The sequence below is a fragment of the Aquarana catesbeiana genome, unplaced genomic scaffold (genome assembly GCF_042186555.1).
Source record: "Aquarana catesbeiana isolate 2022-GZ unplaced genomic scaffold, ASM4218655v1 unanchor229, whole genome shotgun sequence".
NCBI lineage: Eukaryota > Metazoa > Chordata > Amphibia > Anura > Ranidae > Aquarana > Aquarana catesbeiana.
This window is the reverse complement of record NW_027362656.1, coordinates 809,529-831,891: the sequence shown is the minus strand read 5'-3', so window position 1 is coordinate 831,891 and position 22,363 is coordinate 809,529. Positions and strand designations below refer to the sequence as shown.

At 47.6% G+C, this 22,363-nt stretch overlaps 3 protein-coding genes and 1 pseudogene across 3 annotated transcripts in view; 2 read left to right on the top strand and 2 right to left on the bottom strand.

The window, feature by feature from the left end:
• Nucleotides 1-6,495, bottom strand: part of LOC141121738 (uncharacterized) — a 54,448-nt gene extending 47,953 nt beyond the window's left edge. The window contains exons 1-3 of the mRNA XM_073611446.1: nt 6,472-6,495; nt 6,299-6,385; nt 3,391-3,723 (exon numbers count right to left, since the gene is read on the bottom strand). Of these exons, the coding sequence (XP_073467547.1) occupies nt 3,391-3,723; nt 6,299-6,385; nt 6,472-6,495 (444 nt within the window). The remainder of the gene's footprint in view (nt 1-3,390; nt 3,724-6,298; nt 6,386-6,471) is intronic.
• LOC141121752 (uncharacterized) overlaps nt 1-22,363 on the top strand; it is a 617,570-nt gene that overhangs the window by 300,835 nt on the left and 294,372 nt on the right. The gene's annotated exons all lie outside the window — the stretch shown is intronic.
• LOC141121739 (uncharacterized) overlaps nt 1-22,363 on the bottom strand; it is a 473,317-nt pseudogene that overhangs the window by 209,267 nt on the left and 241,687 nt on the right.
• The window catches only part of LOC141121742 (uncharacterized), a 286,488-nt gene that overhangs the window by 187,403 nt on the left and 76,722 nt on the right, over nt 1-22,363 (top strand). The gene's annotated exons all lie outside the window — the stretch shown is intronic.

The following is a 22,363-nucleotide window of genomic DNA, read 5'->3' as shown; positions in this document are numbered from 1 at the left end:
AATAATGGAATGTGGGGACATATATTGAAAAATATATAAAAAATCAAGTAAATAAATAAACAAAACAGGCTGTTGGTCTCGATGTATGGAGAAAAGTATAGGTAAATCACTCATAAAAATGACTAACATCCCATTCAAAGTTGAGCCCGAGTGGGATGCGAGTTTGGAGGTGAAAAATACAGAAAACTTCCCCCCGACAAAGGGACCAGAATGCATCACCCCCTCGTCTTGATACTCTGACCTTTTCTATAACCTGGTGACGCATAGCTGTTTTGTCCCCATGGTGACACCTGTTGAAATGTTTGGCCACATTAGTGGAAAAATCCTGTGTTCCTGGAACCGATCTCTCAGCCGTCTTGTAGTCCTTCCCACATATTGCATGTTACAAATCGCACATGTGATTAAATAAACTATATTAATAGTATTGCAGTTGGAGAAGGACCCAATGTTGTATATTTTGTGGTTAACAGAAGAGCTGAAGGTGTTACCACCCTGGATGTGACTGCAGCAGTTGCATCCCGCTGCACCGCATCTGTAGTTACTCGAATGCCGCGTACACACGAGCGGACTTTGCAGCAGACTTGGTCCGACGGTCTTTCCGCCGGACTTTCCGGTGGACTACCTGAACGGACGGACTTGCCTACATATGACCGGACTTTCCGGCAGGCTAATTCCGCCCGTCTTTCCGACGGACTTTTGCCGGAGTTGCGGCGGACTTTCAGAATGAACAGACTTGCCCACACACGGGCAAGTCCGTTCATTTTGAACGTGACTCGGGTACGACGGGACTAGAAAAGGAAGTCAATCTCACCGCTTTTATCGGCGAGATTGATACCTTGCAAGCCCCATCGTGGGTCATACCAGGCCCTTAAGTCTGGTATGGATTATAAAGGGAACCCCCTACGCCGAAAAAACGGCGTGGGGTCCCCCCTAAGATCCATACCAGACCCCGATCCGAGCACACAGCACAGCTGGCCCCCCCACCCCAAAGCACCTTGTCCCCATGTTGATGAGGACAAGGGCCTCTTCCCGACAACCCTGGCCATTGGTTGTCGGGGTCTGCGGGCGGGGGGGGCTTATCGGAATCCGGGAGCACCCTATAATAAGAGGGCCCCCAGATCCCAGCCCCCCACCCTATGTGAATGAGTATGGGGTACATGGTACCCCTACCCATTTACCTAGGGAAAAAGTGTCAATAAAACACACTACACAGGTTTTTAAAATAATTTATTAAACAGCTCCAGGGGTCTTCCTCCGGCTTCGGGGGTCTTCTTCCGGTTCCTCTTCTCCCGGTGTCCGGTTGGTTCTTCTCCGCTCTCTCTGGCCTCTTCTCCCGGTGTTCCAGTTCTTCTGCCGGCTCCTCCGCTGTCTTCATGCCGCTCTTTTGCCAGTGGAGGTCCGGACTTCTGGGCTTCTTGTCTTCTTGGCTTCTTCCCTCTTCTCCAAATGTTGACACAACGGTCTCTCTGGCTGGACTGCTCTCTGAGCACTCCACTGTGACTTATATAGGCAGAGACCCCGCCCCCTTATGCCGTCACAGTCCCTGGGCATGTTGGGACTGTGACGGCATAAGGGGCCGTGGTCATTGAACACACCCCCTAAAATGTCACAGTCCCAGCATGCCCAGGGACTGTGACGGCATAAGGGGGCGGGGGTCTCCGCCTATATAAGTCACAGCGGAGCGCTCAGAGAGCAGTCCAGCCGGAGAGACTGTCGTGTCAACATCTGGAGAAGAGAAGAGGGAAGAAGCCAAGAAGAAAGAAGACAAGAAGCCCAGAAGTACGGACCTCCGCTGGCAAAAGAGCGGCATGAAGACATCGGAGGAGCCGGCAGAAGAACTGGAACACCGGGAGAAGACGCCAGAGAGAGCGGAGAAGAACCAACCTGACGCTGGGAGAAGAGGAACCGGAGGGACCCCCGAAGCCGGAAGAAGACCCCTGAAGCTGGAGGAAGACCCCCCCGGAGCTGTTTAATAAATTATTTTAAAAACCTGTGTAGTGTGTTTTATTATTGACACTTTTTCCCTAGGTAAATGGGTAGGGGTACCATGTAGGGTGGGGGGCTGGGATATGGGGGCCCTCTTATTATAGGGGGCTCCCGGATTCCGATAAGCCCCCCGCCCGCAGCCCCGACAACCAACGGCCAGGATTGTCGGGAAGAGGCCCTTGTCCATATCAACATGGGGACAAGGTGCTTTGGGGTGGGGGGGCCCCGCAGGGCCCCCCCTCCCCCAAAGCACCCACCCCCCATGTTGAGGGCATGCGGCCTGGTACGGTTCAGGAGGGGGGGCGCTCGCTCGTCCCCACCCCCTTTCCTGACCGGCCGTGCTGCATGCTCGGATCGGGGTCTGGTATGGACTTTAGGGGGGACCCCACGCTGTTTTTCGGCGTAGGGAGTTCCTTTTAAAATCCATACCAGACCTAAGGGCCTGGTATGCCCTGCGCTCGCCGCAATTTGTTTTTCCTATTGCAGCGAGCGCGAGATGCAATACCCTGCCCTTGTGTCGTATCAATGCCTGTCAGACTGACATCTAAAAAACACATGGAGCTGTTGTCAGCAGCGCCAGTGAATGACAAATTGACTCATCATCATTAAGGTATGTAAGCATAGATGACATGAGAGCCACTCCCCCACATACAACCAGCAAGAGGTCATCAATGAATCTTAGGTAAATGACAATCCTAGCTCTATAGGGATTTCCACCCCCAAAGATGCGGGACCGTTCCCACCAACCCATGAAAAGGTTGGCTAACAAGGGCGAAAATTTTGCTCCCATAGCTGCCCCACACCTTTGGAGGTAGAAATCCCCATCAAAACAAAGACAATATGTGACAGAAGATATTCCAGCACGTCAGCAATGAAGAGACGGTGTTCAATAGATAAGTTTGTCAGTGTCTCCAAGTAAAAAAGTACAGCTGTTATAGCCTGCTTGTGGGGGGAGTACAGACTACTCACATCAAAAGTAACCCATGAGTAGTCTTCCTGCCACCTAAGATCCTTCATAACATATAAAAGATGGTTGGTGTCTTTCAAAATTACCGGGAGCTGGTTTACCAACGGCTGTAGTTGTCTGTCAAGCCATTGGCCCAACCGCTCATATAGGGAAATGGTCCCTGATATGATCGGTCTACCCTGCAGGGGCTCTAACCCTTTATGTGTTTTTGGCAAATGATAGAACGTGGGGATGACGGGACATTCTGGTACTAAAGACGCTGCCTCCTTTGTATTAAATGAACCGAGTCCCATACCCCTACATATCAATTCTACAAGCACACCTCTAAACTTTTTAGTGGGGTCCTCACTTAATGTGTCATATGTAGACCAATCAGAGAGTTGTCGGATGGCCCCCTGTCTGTATTGCTCTGTGTTTAGAATCACAATTAACCCAACCTTATCTGAATTACGGATGGTAATGGTATCGTCTTCACCCAGGTTTTTAAGTGTCAGCCTTTCCTCCCTCGTGATGTTATCATGCCATACTGTCTCACCCTGCTGTGTCTGGTGTGCTTGGGCCATCAGATCCTGTTCAATACTTCTTTGAAACTTGGTCATATAAACAGACTGTGAGTTTACTAGATAAAAGTTAGTAGTTGATTTAAATTGAACTGGTCTGACGGTGCCATCACCCACCTGTAGGCAATCACACATATCACCTTCAGCTGCCAACTCTTCTAAATCTCTAATGGCACAACATTCCCTGCTGAGATGCTGCAGTCTGATGTACTGGAAGATATAAAGGCAAATCATCTTGAGGTACAGCAGGTGCAGAGACCTCGATTCAGTCCATTGGCTGCTGTGATAGGTAGTTGACATTCTGGAGAAGTATGTGAAGAATCTGAGGCATAAGATACAACTGAGTGTCTGCAACTGTTGTCTCTTTCGCTTTCACTAGCAGCTTGTTCTAAGACCCTTAACCTTGCCATGGCTGTAGCATGCTCACATTGTTTTTCCAAAACTTCCATTTCTGCTTTCTGGTGTGTGGCTTCAGCTTCCATCTCTGCTTTCTGGCGTGCAGCTTGAGCTTCCATCTCTGCTTTCTGGCGTGCAGCTTGAGCTTCCATCTATGCTTTCTGGCGTGCAGCTTGAGCTTCCATCTCTGCTTTCTGGCGTGCAGCTTGAGCTTCCATCTCTGCTTTCTGGCGTGCAGCTTGAGCTTCCATCTCTGCTTTCTGGCGTGCAGCTTAAGCTTCCATCTCTGCTTTCTGGCGTGCAGCTTGATCTTCCATCTCTGCTTTCTGGCGTGCAGCTTGATCTTCCATCTCTGCTTTCTGGCGTGCAGCTTGATCTTCCATCTCTGCTTTCTGGCGTGCAGCTTGGTCTTCCATCTCTGCTTTCTGGCATGCAGCTTGAGCTTCCATCTCTGGATTCTTGAAGCTTCTGCCTTTGTATGCACCATTAAATTATCTCTTTTAAGATTGAGCGCCTCAAATCTCTTTAATACTTCAAAGGACCCTTGAGTGTTGTACCGCTTTAAGAGAAAAATGTATTTAACAGTCTTTGATAACTCTCATAAGCAACATTGAATTTCTTGATAGTGCCCTCTAGTTGTAATTGCTCATGAGATTGTTGAGAGATAGCAGACATGCATTTAACAGTATTAGACCATAAGTTATTGATATTAGACAGCAGTTCTTCCTTGTCAGCTTTAAGATTCTCTTACACTCTCCAGGTTGGTTTTGTTAAGAGTTTTACTTTCTTGTTTGATTCAGTGTTTAATTCCTGATCTGGTAGGAGTTCTGATTCTGGTTGTGTATTAGTTTCCCCAGATTGCATATTGCACTGTATGATTTTGCTGTGCCTGAGCTCAGGTTTTGAAGGCTACAGTTACAGAAAGGTTTGCTTTGACTTTCTTATAAGGATTTCACAGACAAAAAGCCATGTGCTAATGCATACAGAGGCAGTGTATAAACTGTATGGCACAGTTGTATGAACATTCATAGCAGTAATATTGTCCTGTGGCTGATGAGTGCTATGCTGAGATTTGCTTGCAGACACATACAGGCTTGTGTAGTAATGGTTTCACTGTCTGTTAGCTGCTATTTCCAGTGACCATATAACATCTCACTGTGTAACCAGAGGTAACAAGGATCCTATGAAAGACATTTCATTGATCTTTCTAACGATCTTTTGACTGTTCTGCCTCTCCAATCTAAGCATTGAAAGTGTGATCTCTGTAACTTACAGTTGTGTTGAGATATCGATAACCCAATCTTAGCTGAATAAACAGACAGTGACAATCCAGATGACATCTTGAAGATCTTGTGAAGTTTAATCTATGAACTGTGGATCTTACAACAATAAACATCAGATAGATCAAAAGATCATAATGTGATCCACTCCATGAGACACGAGGCTGAAATGCATTACTGGCAAAATGAGCAAAGGGTGGAGTTAACTATACATGATAAATCTGAGCTACAGGAAGGGGAAGAACCAGGGACAGAATAATATATATAACATTTAAAAGCATATCACAAAGCATGTGAAACATGACAACGAGAACTCTCTTTTATAGGAGTGACAGTGGTGAGGGGATAATAGGACGAGTGCCCCCACCCCCTCTCACTCATTGCAATCTTCCCAACACAAGAAGTCCTGCACTTCCTTATTTAGTCCATGATTTAGTCATGAATAACAGCGGAGCTAAGATCCACCAGAGGTCAGAGAGTGAGGATGGAGGGAGAACAACCAAGATGAAGACTGGACTGATCCTGAAGACCACCATTATTGGGTTATTGACTCCTCGCTCATCACTTTCTGTTTAAGGTTCCAAAGTTTGAGGATATTAACACATTATTATCAACATGTAAATGTCTGTGCTCCAATCAAATCATCAGATATAAAATATCCAGCTGGTAGAAAATGGGTGTAACAAAAGAGAATACGTATTATGTTTATATATAGCAGTGGGTAGAGGGGGGAGAGCAGAAGTCAGGACTATGTAATGTACAACATATTTTATAAGCTACAGCAGATAGGACTATATAGTATCAGAATAATGTAATGTACATTATAGAGTATATAGTGCAGGGGTCATGAGTATGTAATGTACAACATAGATTATATAGTGCAGGGGTCAGGAGTATGTAATGTACAACATAGATTATATAGTGCAGGGGTCAGGAGTATGTAATGTACAACATAGATTATATAGTGCAGGGGTCAGGAGTATGTCCCAACCCACTCTGTGTGTTTATCAGATGATGGGGATCTAGGTGGACCCTCCGTACTGCTCTCCTTTACAATAAAGTCTCCTCTTACCCGGTGATGTGAGGGGTGGCTGATTGCCCATCATGACATCATTGTAGAGATCCTTGTCTCCTTTTAAATACTCCCAGTCCTCCATGGAGAAATAGATAGTGACATCTTGACACCTTATAGGAACCTGACACACACAATGATACAGTCACCATCCAGACACATCCCTTGTCTGTTATTGGATAATGTTCCAAAATTCCCAGTACCGCTCACCTCTCCTGTCAGCAGCTCCGTCATCTTCTTTGGTGACTTCTAGAATCTTCTTTGTATTTCTCTATTCTACCAGGGAGGGAGGTGGAGGCAATGTGATGGTCATATGATCACTGGATGTCATAGGAGGAATACTTTAGATCTGAACACAGATAGTAAAATCAAACAATACCCCCAGAATCCTCCTCCCCTCTCCATTATAATAAAGCCCCATTTCAGGCTGAGGTATAATTTTCCCACACAATACCCCCACACTACACAGGTTAAAAGCTTGTTGCAGGCATTCTGATGCCATTACATACAATGCAGAACCAACAGTTCCACTTTGCAAGTGCCAAGGGTCTACCCACATCCTAAGAGCCTCAGAAAAAAATGCCAGATGGAGGGATATTGGGAGGAGGAGCTGTGAGGTCAGTGTGATGTCATAGGACATATAAACTCTGGATGGAGGGACATTGGGAGGAGGAGCTGTGAGGTCAGTGTGATGATATAGGACATATAGACTCTGGATGGAGGGACATTGGGAGGAGGAGCTGTGAGGTCAGTGTGATGTCATAGGACATATAGACTCTGGATGGAGGGACATTGGGAGGAGGAGCTGTGAGGTCATTGTGATGTCATAGGACATATTAACTATTTTTGGAGGGATATTTGAATGGAGAGATTTGAGGGGTCCTCTATATGAGGCTCCATGCAAACAAAATCATTGTTCCTGGGTGTGTCCTACCTCTCCTAAACTGAAGAGTGAACTTTGACCTACGTCACCTGATCATGTGATCAGGTGACGTAGGGAGGAATGGAATGGAAATAGCAGACTATTTTCCCCAGAGCTCCTTATGGTGGGGATGGATTTTGCTGCGCACTGGTGCCAAGTTTCCAACCTAGGGTTGCCACCTGTCCGGTTTTCTCCCGGACAGTCCAGTTTTTCAATGATGTGTTCAGTTTTCATCTTCCTCAGACCCGGACACATTATTCACACCGGACTGCACCGGGAGTGAAGAATCTGATCACCATCTGATGTGTGTCTCCCCTCCCGACGGCAGAGTGTCAGTGGATCAAAGCTCCCCCTCTGCCCCCTTCTCCTTCTCCACTCTGTTTACACACACACACACACACACAAGGAGGAGGAGGGGGACGTGATGATCGAGGTCTGTACAAAGTTTTCTATGCTCTGTAGATGGACAGAGAAGACAGGGAGGAGGGGGAGAGTGGCTGGGAAGGAGAAAAATGTAAAAAATGTGTAGTGATTGGGGGGTTAAGAGGATATGTGCTGGGGGTACACTTTGGCAAATCAGATCCCCAAGCACCCCCCCATCACTTATCAAACCCCCAAGCACCCCCCTAGAAAATATATGACCCCCTTGCACTAGCCCTCTCCTCTCTTTAAGCGCCCCCCCAGAACATATCTATCCCCCATCTTGCACTAGCCCACTCCCCTCTCAAAGCACCCCCAGCACATATTAGACCCCCAAGCTCCCCCCAGCACAACATATCTAACCCCCACCTCCTTGTACTAGCCCTCTCCCCTCACAAAACACCCCCCAGCACATATCAGACCCCCAAGCGCCCCCCAGCACATATCCGACCCCCCTGCACTATCCCTTTCCCCTCACAAAGCACCCCCTCAGCACATATCTAACCCCCACCCCCTTGCACTAGCCCTCTCCCCTCACAAAGCACCCCCCAGTACATATCAGACCCCCAAGTGCCCCCCCAGCACATATCTGGCCCCCCTTGCACTAACCCTCTCCTCTCTTAAAGCATCCCCCCAGCACATATCTGACCCCCCCACCTCCATTTTCACTAGCCCTCTCCACTCCCAAAGCGCCCTAGCACATATTAGACCCCCAAGCTCCCCCAGCACATAACTAACCCCCACCCCCTTGCACTAGCCCTCTCCACTCACAAAACACCCCCCCCCAGCACATATCAGACACACCCTTGCATTAGCCCTCTCCCATCTTAAAGCAACCCCCAGCACATATCTGACCCCTCCTTGCACTAGCCCTCTCCCCTCCTGAAGCACCCTCCAGTACATATCTGACTCCCCCAAACACTAGCCCTTTCCCCTCCCATAGAGTCCCCGCAGCACATATCTAACTCCCCCACCCCCTGCTAGCACTAGCTCTCTCCCCTGCACATATCTGACCCCTGCATTTTGTGCATTAATTATTTCTGACCCCTGCTTTCCATGCAGAGCACTCACAATTTAGCCACATGCACCATTCACCATGGCGGGGTAGCACTGCTCTTTGGGACACCAAAAGTGTCCTAGGTCTTTTACAATCTTATAGCGTATATGCCAAAAAAAAAGATCCAGGAATCAGGATAAAGGTCAGGACAAGCAACAGACGAGCGCATCCAAGAGATGAAGCCGGGGTCACTACACAGAAAATCAATCCAAGGAAACAACAGGCAGGATGAGGATTAGCAAGAAGGAGCTCAGAGACAAATGAGAATATTGCTCAGCCAATGGGAGATTATCTCAGCATGACTTACATTATGAAGGAGATGAGGGGGAGGGGAGGAAGTCACTTATGGTGACCATAGATACATGGAAATTCAGCTGGTTCAGCAGGGATCGGTCACATTTCCATCCATGTGTGGTCACTGCCGGATAAATGTCACTTGATCAGCAGCTGCAGCCAATAGCTTCATCACTGATCTGTGTATTCTGAAAGTGGAGGAGCGCCCCCCATTGTCAGAATACAATAGTGCAGCGGGGAGTATTCCCCCATCCCCCTCCAATGTGTGGATGGGGGAATCACTTCAGTTTTTTCACTCAACTCGCTGGCTGAACGATAAAACTAAACCATGTATGGCCAGCTTTGGAAGCAAGATATATTAATCATCAACTGATCCCCCTGAAGGGGTTAATTTACGTATTACCTCCTCTGTCACCAGGTCCAGCAAGGTGTCCTCTAACACATGGAACTTCCTGTCTCTAGCTGACTTTACTTCCTGCCGTGCCTGACATCACTTCCTGTTTGTATTCCATAGAGACTTCCTGTCTGGGTAGAAGTGAGATTACCATCTTGTGGAGTTCAGAGGAACTGCAGCCCTGAGAAACATCTGGTAGTGTGAACACGGCCTTGTGCTGTGTGTGTATGTACTGTATATCCTTATAGATGGGGTCATCTCCACTCCTACCAAGGGGGATAGAAATATATTACTGCTTGGGGGGGAGACATTTTGGCACATTTGATTTTGCGGTAAAATTGATTGCAGATTTAGTCATATAGAACATCTGTTATATGGATACTAAGAACCCCAGTAGAGAGTAAAGGGTGGAAATGGCTCCTGATCCCCAGATTTGGGCAATTATGTCACAAATATAAATAGAATAAAACCTGCGCTATGTGTAACAACTCAAATACCTACAAAATTAACTTATACCGGACTGCTGCTGTAACAAAGGTAAGTATTCCCTTTATCAACTAGAAGAGCATTATGTGTCACAGCGCTGTCCTATTGTGTGTGCACATAAATTATCACAAATACACTAAAATATGTGGATACATTCATATATAAAGTGCTAGGAGCTCAAATAATATTCTCTGCAGATCTACTGCTTCCACTTTACACCTACTTTATTGATCTTATGGTGTTTATCGATAAATTAGGCAAATTGATCCGTGTGAAAATTCATATACAACATAAAGTGCTTTGTGCTCAAGATGCTGTTCCATTTTGTACCTACTTCATTAATCTTATAATATTTGCTGCTATATTAAATAAACTAAAAATTTGTGCAAATTCATGTAAACATACAATATTTTGTGCTCAAAATAGTGTTATCTGCAGATTAATCAATGAAAAGTTGATAAGGTGTGAAAGTGCTCGGTGCTCCAAATTGTGCCAGCTGTAGTGTAGCCACGCCTTCTTCCCAGTGGTGTATTTAGGTTTTGTGCTGCCCTAGGCCTGACTAAACCCATGCACCCCTAATTTAAATATGATTCACCCCATCTAGTCAAGGCCACACCCCTTTGAGTTTAAGTCCGCCCTGTAATCTGTAAACCACACCCCTTCCCTTTCAAGCTCCACCTTTTCATCTTAGAGCTCCACCTCTTCCTCTCTACATTAAAAGTGGGTACCAAGTGTAGCCTCATCACTGCCCTTCAATGCAGCCTCATCAGTACCCATCAATGCAGCCTCACGGGTGCCCATCAATGCAGCCTCACTGGTGCCCATCGATTCAGCCTCACCGGTGCCCATCAGCGCAGCCTCACCAGTGCCTATCAGGGCAGTCTCGCCATTACCCATCAGCACAGCCTCACCAGTGCCCATCAAGGCAGTCTCGCCATTACCCATCAGCACAGCCTCACCAGTGCCCATCAGGGCAGTCTCGCCATTACCCATCAGACAGCCTCACCAGTGCCCATCATCGCAGCTTCACCAGTGCCCGTCAGTGCAGCCTCATCAGTGCCCGTCAATGCCTCCTCATCAGTGCCCATCAATGCAGCCTCACCAGTGCCCATCAGCACAGCCTCACCAGTGCCCATCAATGCAGCCTCACCAGTGCCCATCAATGCAGCCTCACCAGTGCCCATCAGGGCAGTCTCGCCAGTACCCATCAGCACAGCTTCACCAGTGCCCATCATCGCAGCTTCACCAGTGCCCATCAGCACAGCCTCACCAGTGCCCATCAATGCAGCCCCACCAGTGCTCATCAATGCAGCCTCATCAGTGCCCGTCAATGCAGCCTCATCAGTGCCCGTCAATGCAGCCTCATCAGTGCAGGTTATCAGGGGCCATCAGTGCGGCCTCATCAATGCCCATCACTGTAGCAAATCAGTGCTGCCTTATAAGTACAGCTGAAGAGTGCCGCCTAATCAGTGGAAATCAGTGCTTTAACATCTTTAGAGCCTTTTCACACTGAAAGCGCCCCGGTGGTAAAGCAGCGCTATTTTTAGCGCCGCTTTACCGTTGTTTTAGCAGCGCTATTTGGCCGATAGTGGGGCGTTTTTAAAAGGGTTAAATCTGCCTGCAAAACACTGCTGCAGCGCTGCTTTGCAGGTTGTTTTAACCCTTTTTCGACCGCTAGCGGCCGAAAACCCCTGCAGAAACGACGGCAAAGCGTCACTAAAAATAGCAGCGGTTTACCACCAACAGCCCCGACGCACAGTGTGAAAGGGCTCTTAGTGAAAGTTCATGTACTGCAAAGTTTGCAGTACATGAACTTTCACTGAAGGTGGACTGTGCAATGAGCTTGTAGCATGGATCACTTTATTGCAATATCATGATCTGTATATTCATTTCCATATTGAGCACAGATTGGCTGCTTGGCACATGCACCCAAGCAGCCAATCTGTGCTCATGATATTGCAATAAAGTGATCTCATTACTGTACAAGAGTAATAGTAATTGAATCTACAGTATTTTACCTCCTGTCCTGGCTAAGGGGTAGGGGATTCCCCTCGTGCTTCTCTCTCTCTCTCCTCCTGTCATCAGACCCTGCCCGAGACAAGTGATGCAGGAAAGCCGAACGGAGGACGGTAGAGGGTGGAGCTTTAGGCTCCGCCTCCGCCCATCCAAATGACATGCAGCAAGTCACCGCAGCCACTCATGGGGGCGCGAGGAAAGCCGAACGGAGGAGGGTAGAGGGCGGAGCTTTAGGCTCCGCCTCCGCCTGTCCAAATTACATGCAGCAAGTCACCACGGCCACTCATGGGGGCGCGAGTCGCCCCCCCTGACAAGCATGCCATCACACCACAGGAAGCCGACCCCCGGAGCCTGCATCTGTGCGGGAGAAGGCCGCGGGACTCGGGAAGGCGGGTGGGGGGGCGGCTTTTTCGCCGCCCCCCGCAAAGTGCCGCCCTAGGCCTGGGCCTTGTCGGCCTAGGCCTAAATACAGCTCTGCTTCTTCCACCTCTTACACACATGATGGTGGGGGCGCCCCCTTAATGGTGCTTCCCCACTCACCAGAGCAATATGACTTCCAGCTTTTCATCTACCAGAGTCACCAACATCCTCCACACTCTCCTCACCTCCGATGACAAAGGAACTGGATCTTCCTCACTCACTCCTGCAAGTCTGCTGCGCTTTCTGTCACTCTCCCTCCTAGACTCAGATTCCTCCTCCGACTGCTGTTCCAGCAGGAGCTCCGCCTCTTCATACACACTCAGGGCTCCGCCTCTTCACACACACTCAGAGCTCCGCCTCTTCACACGCACTCAGAGCTCCGCCTCTTCACACACACTCAGAGTTCCGCCTCTTCATACACACTCGGAGCTCCGCCTCTTCATACACACTCAGGAGCTCGGCCTCTTCATACACACTCAGGGCTCAGCCTCTTCATACACACTCAGAGCTCTGCCTCTTCATATACACTCAGAGCTCCGCCTCTTTATACACACTCAGGGCTCCGCTTCTGCATGCACACTCAGGGCTCTGCCTCTTCATACACACTCAGAGCTCCGCCTCTTCATATACACTCAGAGCTCCACCTCTTCATATACACTCAGAGCTCCACCTCTTCATGCACACTCAGAGCTCCACCTCTTCATGCACACTCAGAGCTCCGCCTCTTTATACACAATCAGAGCTCCGCCTCTTCACACACACTCAGTGCTCCGCCTCTTCACACACACTCAGAGCTCCACCTCTTCATTCACACTCAGAGCTCCGCCTCTTTATACACACTCAGAGTTCCACCTCTTCATACACACTCAGAGCTCCACCTCTTTATACACACTCAGGGCTCCGCCTCTTTATACACACTCAGAGCTCCGCCTCTTCATACACACTCAGAGCTCCGCCTCTTCATACACACTGAAGGAGAGAAAGGGGAATCCCACATGGTGTAACGCCTTTTGTTAAAAGTGAATACTAAAAATTGCACTCACTTAAAGGAGAAGTTCACCTTTTCTGGCAGAATTTCACTTTCCATAATAAATAGAATCATTTTGTAATATAAATTCTGGCCCCTGCCTCTTGACTTACCTCATATGCTAAGAGTTTGACATTTCATCTTTCTGTCTTCATTTTAGAACATTCTCTGTGATGACATCACTTCCTGTAGGACAGCTCCCATCATTCTATGTGGTGACATCACTTCCTGTAGGACAGCTCCCATCATTCTCTGTGTTTTTCCATTAAGGAAAAGGGTGTGATAGGGTGTGTCTTACCAGTCTGGACCACACCTCCCTCATTACTATGTCACCACCTACTTCTTCTCTTAGACCCCTTTTACACTGGGGCGCTTTGCAGACGCTACGGTGCTAAAAATAGCGCCTGCAAAGCGCTCTGAAACAGCCAAGGGCTTTCACACTGGAGCGGTGTGCTGGCAGGACCCTGAAAAAGTCCTGCTAGCAGCATCTTTGGAGTGGTGAAGGAGCAGTGTATACACCGCTCCTTCATCGCTCCTGCCCATTGAAAACAATGGGGCAGCGCGGCTATACCGCTGGCATAGTGCTGCTATGGCAGTGCTTTGCGGTGGGTTTAACCTTTTCGCGGCTGGGTTTTAACCCTTTCTCGTCCGCTAGCGCAGGTAAAAGCACACCGCTAGCAGCCGAATACCGCCGCAAAAACGACGGTAAAGCGGCTCCGTTTTTCCGCCGATGCCACCCCCGCCCCAGTGTGAAAGGGGCCTTAAGGTGTCACATTACAATCTGATTGTACAATCTCCTTTAGATCTCCCATCAGCTATGTAGTACAAGGCCCTGTCTGATTGGATACAGAGTGAATGGATTGGTCAGGTGGGTCCTCCTATTCCATAGTTCTGGTAAATCTAAAGGAATAGTGTATGGCTATCATTATACAAGTATATAGGTGGGAGTGGATGGAGACACTGTCAGGCCCCATTCATGTCTTCACATAGCAGAAACTCACCTTGCCACGTGTTTTTTTTGTGGGGGGGGGCATTTGGAGCATTTCTGCTTGTCACACATACTGTAGGGCAGACCATTCACTTGAATGCTCACCAATCGCCCCAAGAAAGCTCCAGACCTTTCCTTTAGGGTGGATCTTTCTTGCATTTTTTACTGTGCTTTTTAGTGCGTTTGCAGCGTGTTTCTGAAACGCACAGCATAGCGCACATTTTCTGTGTGGTTTGCCATGCGTTTGGAAACAAACAGATGTGAATGGAGCCTCATTGTTCTGTGCAAACTCACCAATTTCACTTTCAGGCCCCACTCACACCTAGAGTAGTGGGAGCACACATTTTTTTGGCTTGTTTTTCCCATGACACACATAGGGCAGCCCATTAATTTCAGTGGGCTTCACTACTTGTGGCAAAGTAGCTCATGGGACATTTTGGCGTGGTGCGGGTTCCATGTTTGTTACTGTGCGTTATACTGCGTTTGTCACCTGTTTTTCTGGTCCAATGTTTTTATTTGAAACCAGATGCCCTAATCCCATGCAGAGGATAAAAACATGAAACCTAATACACAAGTTCACACAAAATTTGCTATAAGACCTAAATTCTAAACTAACAGTGACCCTCAGGCATGGCCAGGGGTGAGTGCGGAATGCCTGAGCCTGCAGACGCAGGGGCTGAGGTGGACAGGGGGAGCAGAACTGTCCGCAATAATGGGGAGACCAAAACCAAAAGCACAAGACAAACAAACTAAACAACAAAAAAAAAAGAGGGGGGACAAAGAACACCCCACGCAATGTGGGGGGAGAAAGGGAAGGAAGGAGCAGAGCGGTGGGCAAGAGGCCCAGAAATGGAGTAAGAGGAGAGACGAGGAGGAGTTTCCCCCAGGCTGGGCATGGAGTCAAGTTAGTTTGAGAGGCTGGTCGGTGAAGAGTAGGGAATGCATAGAACCAGCACAGGGCCCATACTTTGCGGAACTTAGCCTTATAGTCATAGAGGATACTGGTCAACTTTTCATGGATCATGAGGGTCGTTAAGGTGTTCTTCACCTCCGAAAATGGTACAGCCGGGTTTTTTCCAGGCCCTTGCTATTGTGCGGTTAGGTGCGATAAACAGGTATGTAGCAAGCAGGGATGGGACAAAGGGTTGGCAGGAGGGATGATTGCCCTGGGCACAATGGTTTATTGCAGGGATGGGGGTGCCCTGACCCTAACATTAAGAAAGGTGGGGGGAAATATTTTGGTATTTTGGCATCTTTACCCTGGGCACTGGATGACTTTATCCCGGCACTGGTGGCTTGTTTCTGCTGGTAATAGAAGAGGCCTGGGATTGGACAATGGAGCAATTCAAATTTGGGGTTCTTATGGAAAGGTATGTGGAAGAGGGTACACAGGAGTCCAAAAAACCCTAGAGTCGGGGCAGGACCACCATATGTGTATTTCATCTCCTCATTGACCACACCTCCGGAACCATTTATAACTATAGGATGTCTTTGACTTGGCAATGCAGGCTGGGACCCAGTACCAGTGTAGGAGGACCTTATATTTCACCCATGTTTCAAATGGCAAAATATGTCTTTGTTTCTGTATTTGGACTGCTGTTAGCAATTAATGACACTGAAAGGTGGCCATACACATGTAGCACCCTGGTGTTTAGGCAGGGTTGCTCCTAAATTTATCTGCCAGGTATAGCTACCTAAGTTAATTGTTGAGGATAAATTTATTTCACTCTAAGTCTGTAATTGCTGCACTTCTCTCTTTTGCCGCTAGGTGGCCCGGTACCTGGTGGCATTAGATACAAAAAGGGCAATGCAAGGTCACATTATGGGTACATGGGGTATCCCAGCCAATGGGCAGGGTTTTTTTTAAATCCCTTGGCCTTCTGGGAGAACCTATATTTTTGTGTGGAGTCAGGTGATCAGGGTTCTGTGCCACCTAGACGGCTGTCTGGGTGGACTGTGTTGTATTGCCCGGGCTGCTAGGCCGGAGTTTGGGCCTATCCCGGGCACATCTTGCTGCTAGGCTGTCTGAGGGCCTATCCAGAAGTAAGAGAGCAGTGCAGGTTTGGGATTGCGGCTTGCAGTACAACCAGAAGTGATGGTTCTTCCGGCCGGAGAACCTATCATGGTCGGAGGTAGAGAGGAAGCTGTCACCACTAAGGGACCAACCACCTTATTACCGGGGACCTTAGTGAGTAACTGAAGCAAGTACCAGAGCAGAATTCTCACCAACCGAGGACGGTGAAGAAACGGTGAAGAACTACAAGAAGTGATTGTAGTGGAAGTGAAGTAACTATTACACCTTGTATTAGAAACTGTTAAAGACTTTTGCCATAGGAGACATTCCTATACATGCAGATGTAGCGTCTTGCTGGATGCCTTTCCCTGCATGGCTGTCCTCCTGTTGAAGTCTCGGAGTCTGCCAATTAACATTGCAACTACCTAAGGGTGTCCTGGCCCAACCCTCTCTCCCAAAGTTCTGTTAAGAGAAATAAAATCTCTTTGCATTCAAGAAGTGTCTGACGCCCAATGAATCTACTTTGCATTACACCCACTATGCCTCACAACCCACCATATACAGAAGGATGTTAGCTATCTCTGGCCCTGGAGGTTCTCATTAGACTGAAGGAGGCCTGGGACCTACATTTGGCGCCCAACATGGGGTAAAGGTGTCATTCTTGCAGCAGTCGCCCATAGCAACCAGCTTCAGCTTCATCAGTATTTTGTCTAGGTTCCGTGGAAAGGTGGCAAGTAACATCTATACTTCTAATAGACTGTGTTGTCATGCATTCTAACAACGTGGGGAAGAACCAACAAGTCTCATTGCTCATGGGAGAGGATCAGCCTGGTCTTTTGACACTCCCCACCAGCGCTGTGAGGGTTAAAATAGACTCCAAAATGGACTCCATTACAGTTTTGGCACCCCGCAACATGAAGAAGGCGGGCACTACAATTTCCAGAGAACATCTGCACCAATCCGTTGGCAGGGGGAGGAGTTCCTGCTCTGCAGAGGAGGATAAGGAAGTGCTGCCACATGTGTCTGATTGTGGGTTGGAGAGAAAGATGGTGCAGTTTGTGAGTGAGATGGTGGATTGGAAGTACGCTCCAGGTGTTTGTTTCAGTCTGAGCGATGCAAAACCTGTCCTGACTGACACCAAAGTGCAGTATACACCGAATGGTAAACTTGCCCTGTATACAGCAGGAGGCTATGAGGCCATGGGACTGATCTGTGAGAGATGTTCTGGCCTGACCACGCAGTTGAGGTCTGTGGACGTTGCAGAGAGCACCTGTTTGAAGTTGTCTCCCCAACTCAACCTCCGTGGATACTAAAAGTTGACTGGAACAAGAAGGTCCCTATCCCAGCTGGGAGTGATATTCAGAGCCCACCAGCCATCAGCAGAGTCATGCAGGAAGCTGCTACCCCTGCCTTAGCAACTACCCCAGGACCCAGCGCACTGATTGCTCCTCGAGGCCGCGGTCGGGCCCAACTGCTTGTCCTAATGTCTGAACCGCCAGGGAATAGAGTATTGGAGCCGGGTAAGCCAGTGAGGAGTGCAAGAAGTGTGCCTGTAGGGGAGGTGATGCCTGTGGCCGTTAAAGGGGATAATACAGTTGTGCCAGTTAAGGCAAGCGCCAAGAGCAATTATATCCCGGCCGAAGAGTGTTCTACCATAATGGATTCAGACGTTTCGTCTGATGGACTGTCTGTTTTCGGGAACTTTGTCCTGTACCTGGAAGTGGAGTGACAATGATGAGGAGCCAATGAGTGATGTGCAGGAGGGTGAAGTTCTCTCTACTACTGCTGCTAATGTGAAAATTAAGCTCTCTGCCAATGCAGCTCCACTGATCAGTATCACCAGATCTTTTGAGGAGGATCGTTGGGCTCAATGGGTTCCCAAAGTTCGTCCTATTACGCCCATGCTTGTAATTAAGCCTGATCACAACCCAGGAGTCATTGCTGGGTGCTCAGTTCAGCATGCTCCAGACGCATGGGTCCTACCCGGATTTGAAGACCTTAAGACCCTGCCTCGGCTGTCCAAGGTACAGCAGATCATTATAAAGAAGTGGCTGAGGAATATGGGTACATATACCCTTACATACCCACTAATCTGGAAGAGGAAATCCTGGAGAAAGAGACCCAATGAGTGGATGAAGCTGTGCGCAGTTTCCTCCGGATCCCTCTCAAAAAAGACTTTCTGAAACTGTCAACCAAGGTGGCCGGAAAATATATCTCAGTGTTAAACATCTGGAGCTACAGCTGTAAAATTAATCTGAACAGCATAATCCTCCATAGGCCTGACAAGAAGGACGCTAAACATTATGTTGTCACCGTAAATGCCAAAGGAGAAGATGTAACACTGCGAGATCCCAGGTACAAGTGGCAAATGCCATAAAGATGCCTCTGTCACCTTTCCTTGTGGATTACAAATGTGTGTTGTGTGATGTAAAGGAGGCTATGCTGAAAGCCACTTCACACTCACATACAAGTTGTTGCTAGTGGAGAACATTCCAGAGAGCTGTACTGACAGGATTGTGCTGGACTGGATGCTGCCAGCAGATACAGGGAGTGCCCAACTGAGCCACGTTGGCTAATGTTGAAGTTACTGGGGTGCTTCACCCTGATAAGGGACCTGTGATGTTCAGCAGGTTGTTGTTCTTCAATTGAGGAAGGAAATGTTCTCAGTCCCCGGCTGTCACATGGCCAGATTGAGGTAATGTTGCAAGGGGATCTATGTCCCAAAGTGCAGTCCTTTGCATCATGGCTTGGCTGCTTGTTGTCTGAATGCAGCTGTGCCTCTTGTCCCCAGAGTTGTCCCTAAAGAAGAAGGGAAACTGCTGGGAAATGTTGTCCACCCCGAGTGAAATTGATGGACTGTGACACGTCATGGACACTGGGTGTGTAGTTAGTTAGGTGTAGAATAGGCTGTGTCAAAGGGGCAAATTCTTACCTTTCTTTGAATAATGGACTTATCCATGCATCAGGACTGTTACTTGATGAAACCATAACAAAGTTTATATTTAATTAGGAAAGGGGGTGGCATTCTCGGCTGAGAATGGAGCCTGCTTTCATTATGTATATAATGCAGATATATCATAGGGTGTATTTACACTGCTATGCTGTCTTTGGCTGAGGACAATTGAAATCCATTTAACCACTTCAATACCGGGCATTTTCACCCCCCTTCCTGCCCAGGCCAATTTTCAGCTTTCAGAGCTCTCACACTTGAATGACAATTGCGCGGTCGTGCAACACTGTACCCAAATGAAATTTTGATCATATTTTTCCACACAAACAGCACTTTCTTTGGTATTTGATCACCTCTGCGGTTTATATTTTTTTGCGCTATAAACAAAAAAAGAGCGACAGTTTTGAAAAAAAACACAATATTTTAAAAATTTTTTGCTATAATAAATATCCCAAATTTATTTAAAAAAAAAAACTATTTTTTTTCTCAGTTTAGGCCGATATGTATTCTTCTACATATCTTTGGTAAAAAAATTGCAATAAGCGTATATTGATTGGTTTGCGCAAAAGTTATAAATCAGGTGGATGTAAGGAGGTATGAGGATATTGCCTTCGGGTGCAGTGTGCTGCAGGCAGCAGTTTAAGTCCTCAGGTCTGGGGGTGCCCTACGGTTTGTGTCTCCCTCCCCTCAAGTAGCATTGCTATGGGACGTCCCATTAAGTTATTACTTAGGCTCTGTGTCCCATGATGTACGACAAAGAAAATAGGATTTTTAAAATAGCTTACCTGTAACATCCTTTTCTTAAAGTACATCATGGGACACAGAGGTTCCACCCCTCTTTTATGGGGTTTAAGTATATTGCTTTGCTACAAAAACTGAGGTACTCATGGAAGGAGAAGGGGTTGTATAGGGGAGTGAACTTCCTGTATTGGGCATAACCAGTGTCCATCACCTGAAGGTGACCCATAACCCATTAAGTTATTACTTAGGCTCTGTGTCCCATGTACTCCAAGAAAAGGATTTTACAGGTAAGCTGTTATAAAAATCCTATTTTTTTACTAGTAATGGCGGCAATCTGCGATTTTTATTGTGACTGCGACATTATGACGATACTTCATATTCCCATCGCACACATTCCTGGATGAGCTCACAAGTATGGGTGCTGCAGCAACAAGCAGCTGGATACTGGTTCAAGTCATAATGAGGATATTTGCCAGCACACCATGGAATGACGTACATAGCATCCAAACGTGTAATTTATTGTATGATTACAACACAGGGAGAGTGCAACGTTTCGGAGTCACGCAGGAACCCTTCGTCAGGCATGCCTGACGAAGGGGTCATGCGTGACTCTGAAACGTTGCACTCTCCTTGTGTTGTGATCATGCAAAAAATTAAACATTTGGACGCTATCTACGTCGTTCCATGGTGTGCTGGCAAATATCCTCATTGCGACATTATGGCGGACACATCGCACACTTTTTTGGGATGATTGACAATTATACAGCGATCAGTGCTATAAAAATGCACTGATTATTTATAAATGTTACTGGCAGGGAAGGTGTTAACACTAAGGGGCTATCAATGGGTTAACTGTGTTCCCTGACTGTGTGTTCTCACAGTAGGGTGAGGGGACTGACTAGAGGGGATGACAGATCATGGTTCCTAGCTATTAAGAACTCACGATCTGTCTCTCCTCACAGAACAGGGATGTGTGTGTGTTTACACACACACATCCCTGTTCTGCCTCTTGTGCCCGCGATCGCTTGTGGCTGGCGGTCATCGTGACCATCGGCCGCGAGCATCGGCACCCTCCGGCGACATGCATGTGCCTGCTAACGCGCTTAAAGCAGCCGACGTATAGCTAGGATGGCTCGTGGGATCCTGCCGACCTGCCACAGTATAATGACGGCGGCTGGTCGGCAAGCGGATAAACAAGTGACAGCTGACTATCCCTCGTGTTCTGACAAAGTTCCGTGTGTATAGGAAGGAAACATGTAAACATCTAAACGATGGGACAGGCACCCCCGTTCCCCACTTGGCTCAGCCACCCATTTTCAGGGATATCTAACCTGAGCATCTGATGTGCAGACCGGAGAAGTCCATCTGACCGGAGAAATCCATCCAACCTCTTCCCAAGGACTCTGGAGAACCACTATACTATATATTGAAACAGAAATACTGATCAGCACAATCTGAATCTTATGCCGTGTACACACGAACAGACTTTTCGACCGGACCGAGTCCGGCGGACAATTCGACCGTGTGTGGGCTTCATCGGACCTGCTGTGGACTTTTTCGGTCGAAAATCTGATGGACTTTAGAGTTCGAACATGTTTCAAATCTTTCCGACGGACTCAAGTCCGGTTGAAAAGTCCACTCGTCTGTATGCTAGTCCGACGGACAAAATCCGACGCTAGGGCAGCTATTGGCTACTGGCTATCAACTTCCTTATTTTAGTCCAGTCGTACGTTATCACGTACGAATTAGTCGGACTTTGGTGTGATCGTGTGTAGGCAAGTCCGTTTGTTCGGAAAGTCCGTCGGAAGTCCGCCGAAAGTCTGTCGGATAGACCGTCAGACCAGTCCGGTCGAAAAGTCCGCTTGTGTGTACGCGGCATAACAGTAAAGGAATTTGCCAGCTGGAAAAACTGTATGTATCGGTAACACACCGACAGGTCGATTCGACTGAATGTATGTGGAGATCTCTGTTTAGTGACCAGAGGGATCTGTGAGTCATTTTTACATAAAGAAACACTGAGAAGTGTTACCTATAATTGGGAGTGAATATAATTACCTGCACACTGTGGGAATCCCTTACGTTGCCATGCTTTACTTCACTTGAATCTGTTGTAATCGCCTATATACAATGAATGAATATCTGAGCAGATTGGATCAGTATTGCACATTTTATGCCGTTTTTCTCTTACCTGGATTAAGCAGTCGAGATGGAATACAATCATTATTACACTCATTTGGTACGGATGTACAAATATTTGGCTGTATTATGATACGTCCAATCCCGTTGTCTTCTCAGCCCCACTGACTGACGGACTTATGACCAGGGTAGTTTTGTTGATATTATAGAGTGTGGTTCTTTTTCTGTGCATCTTTC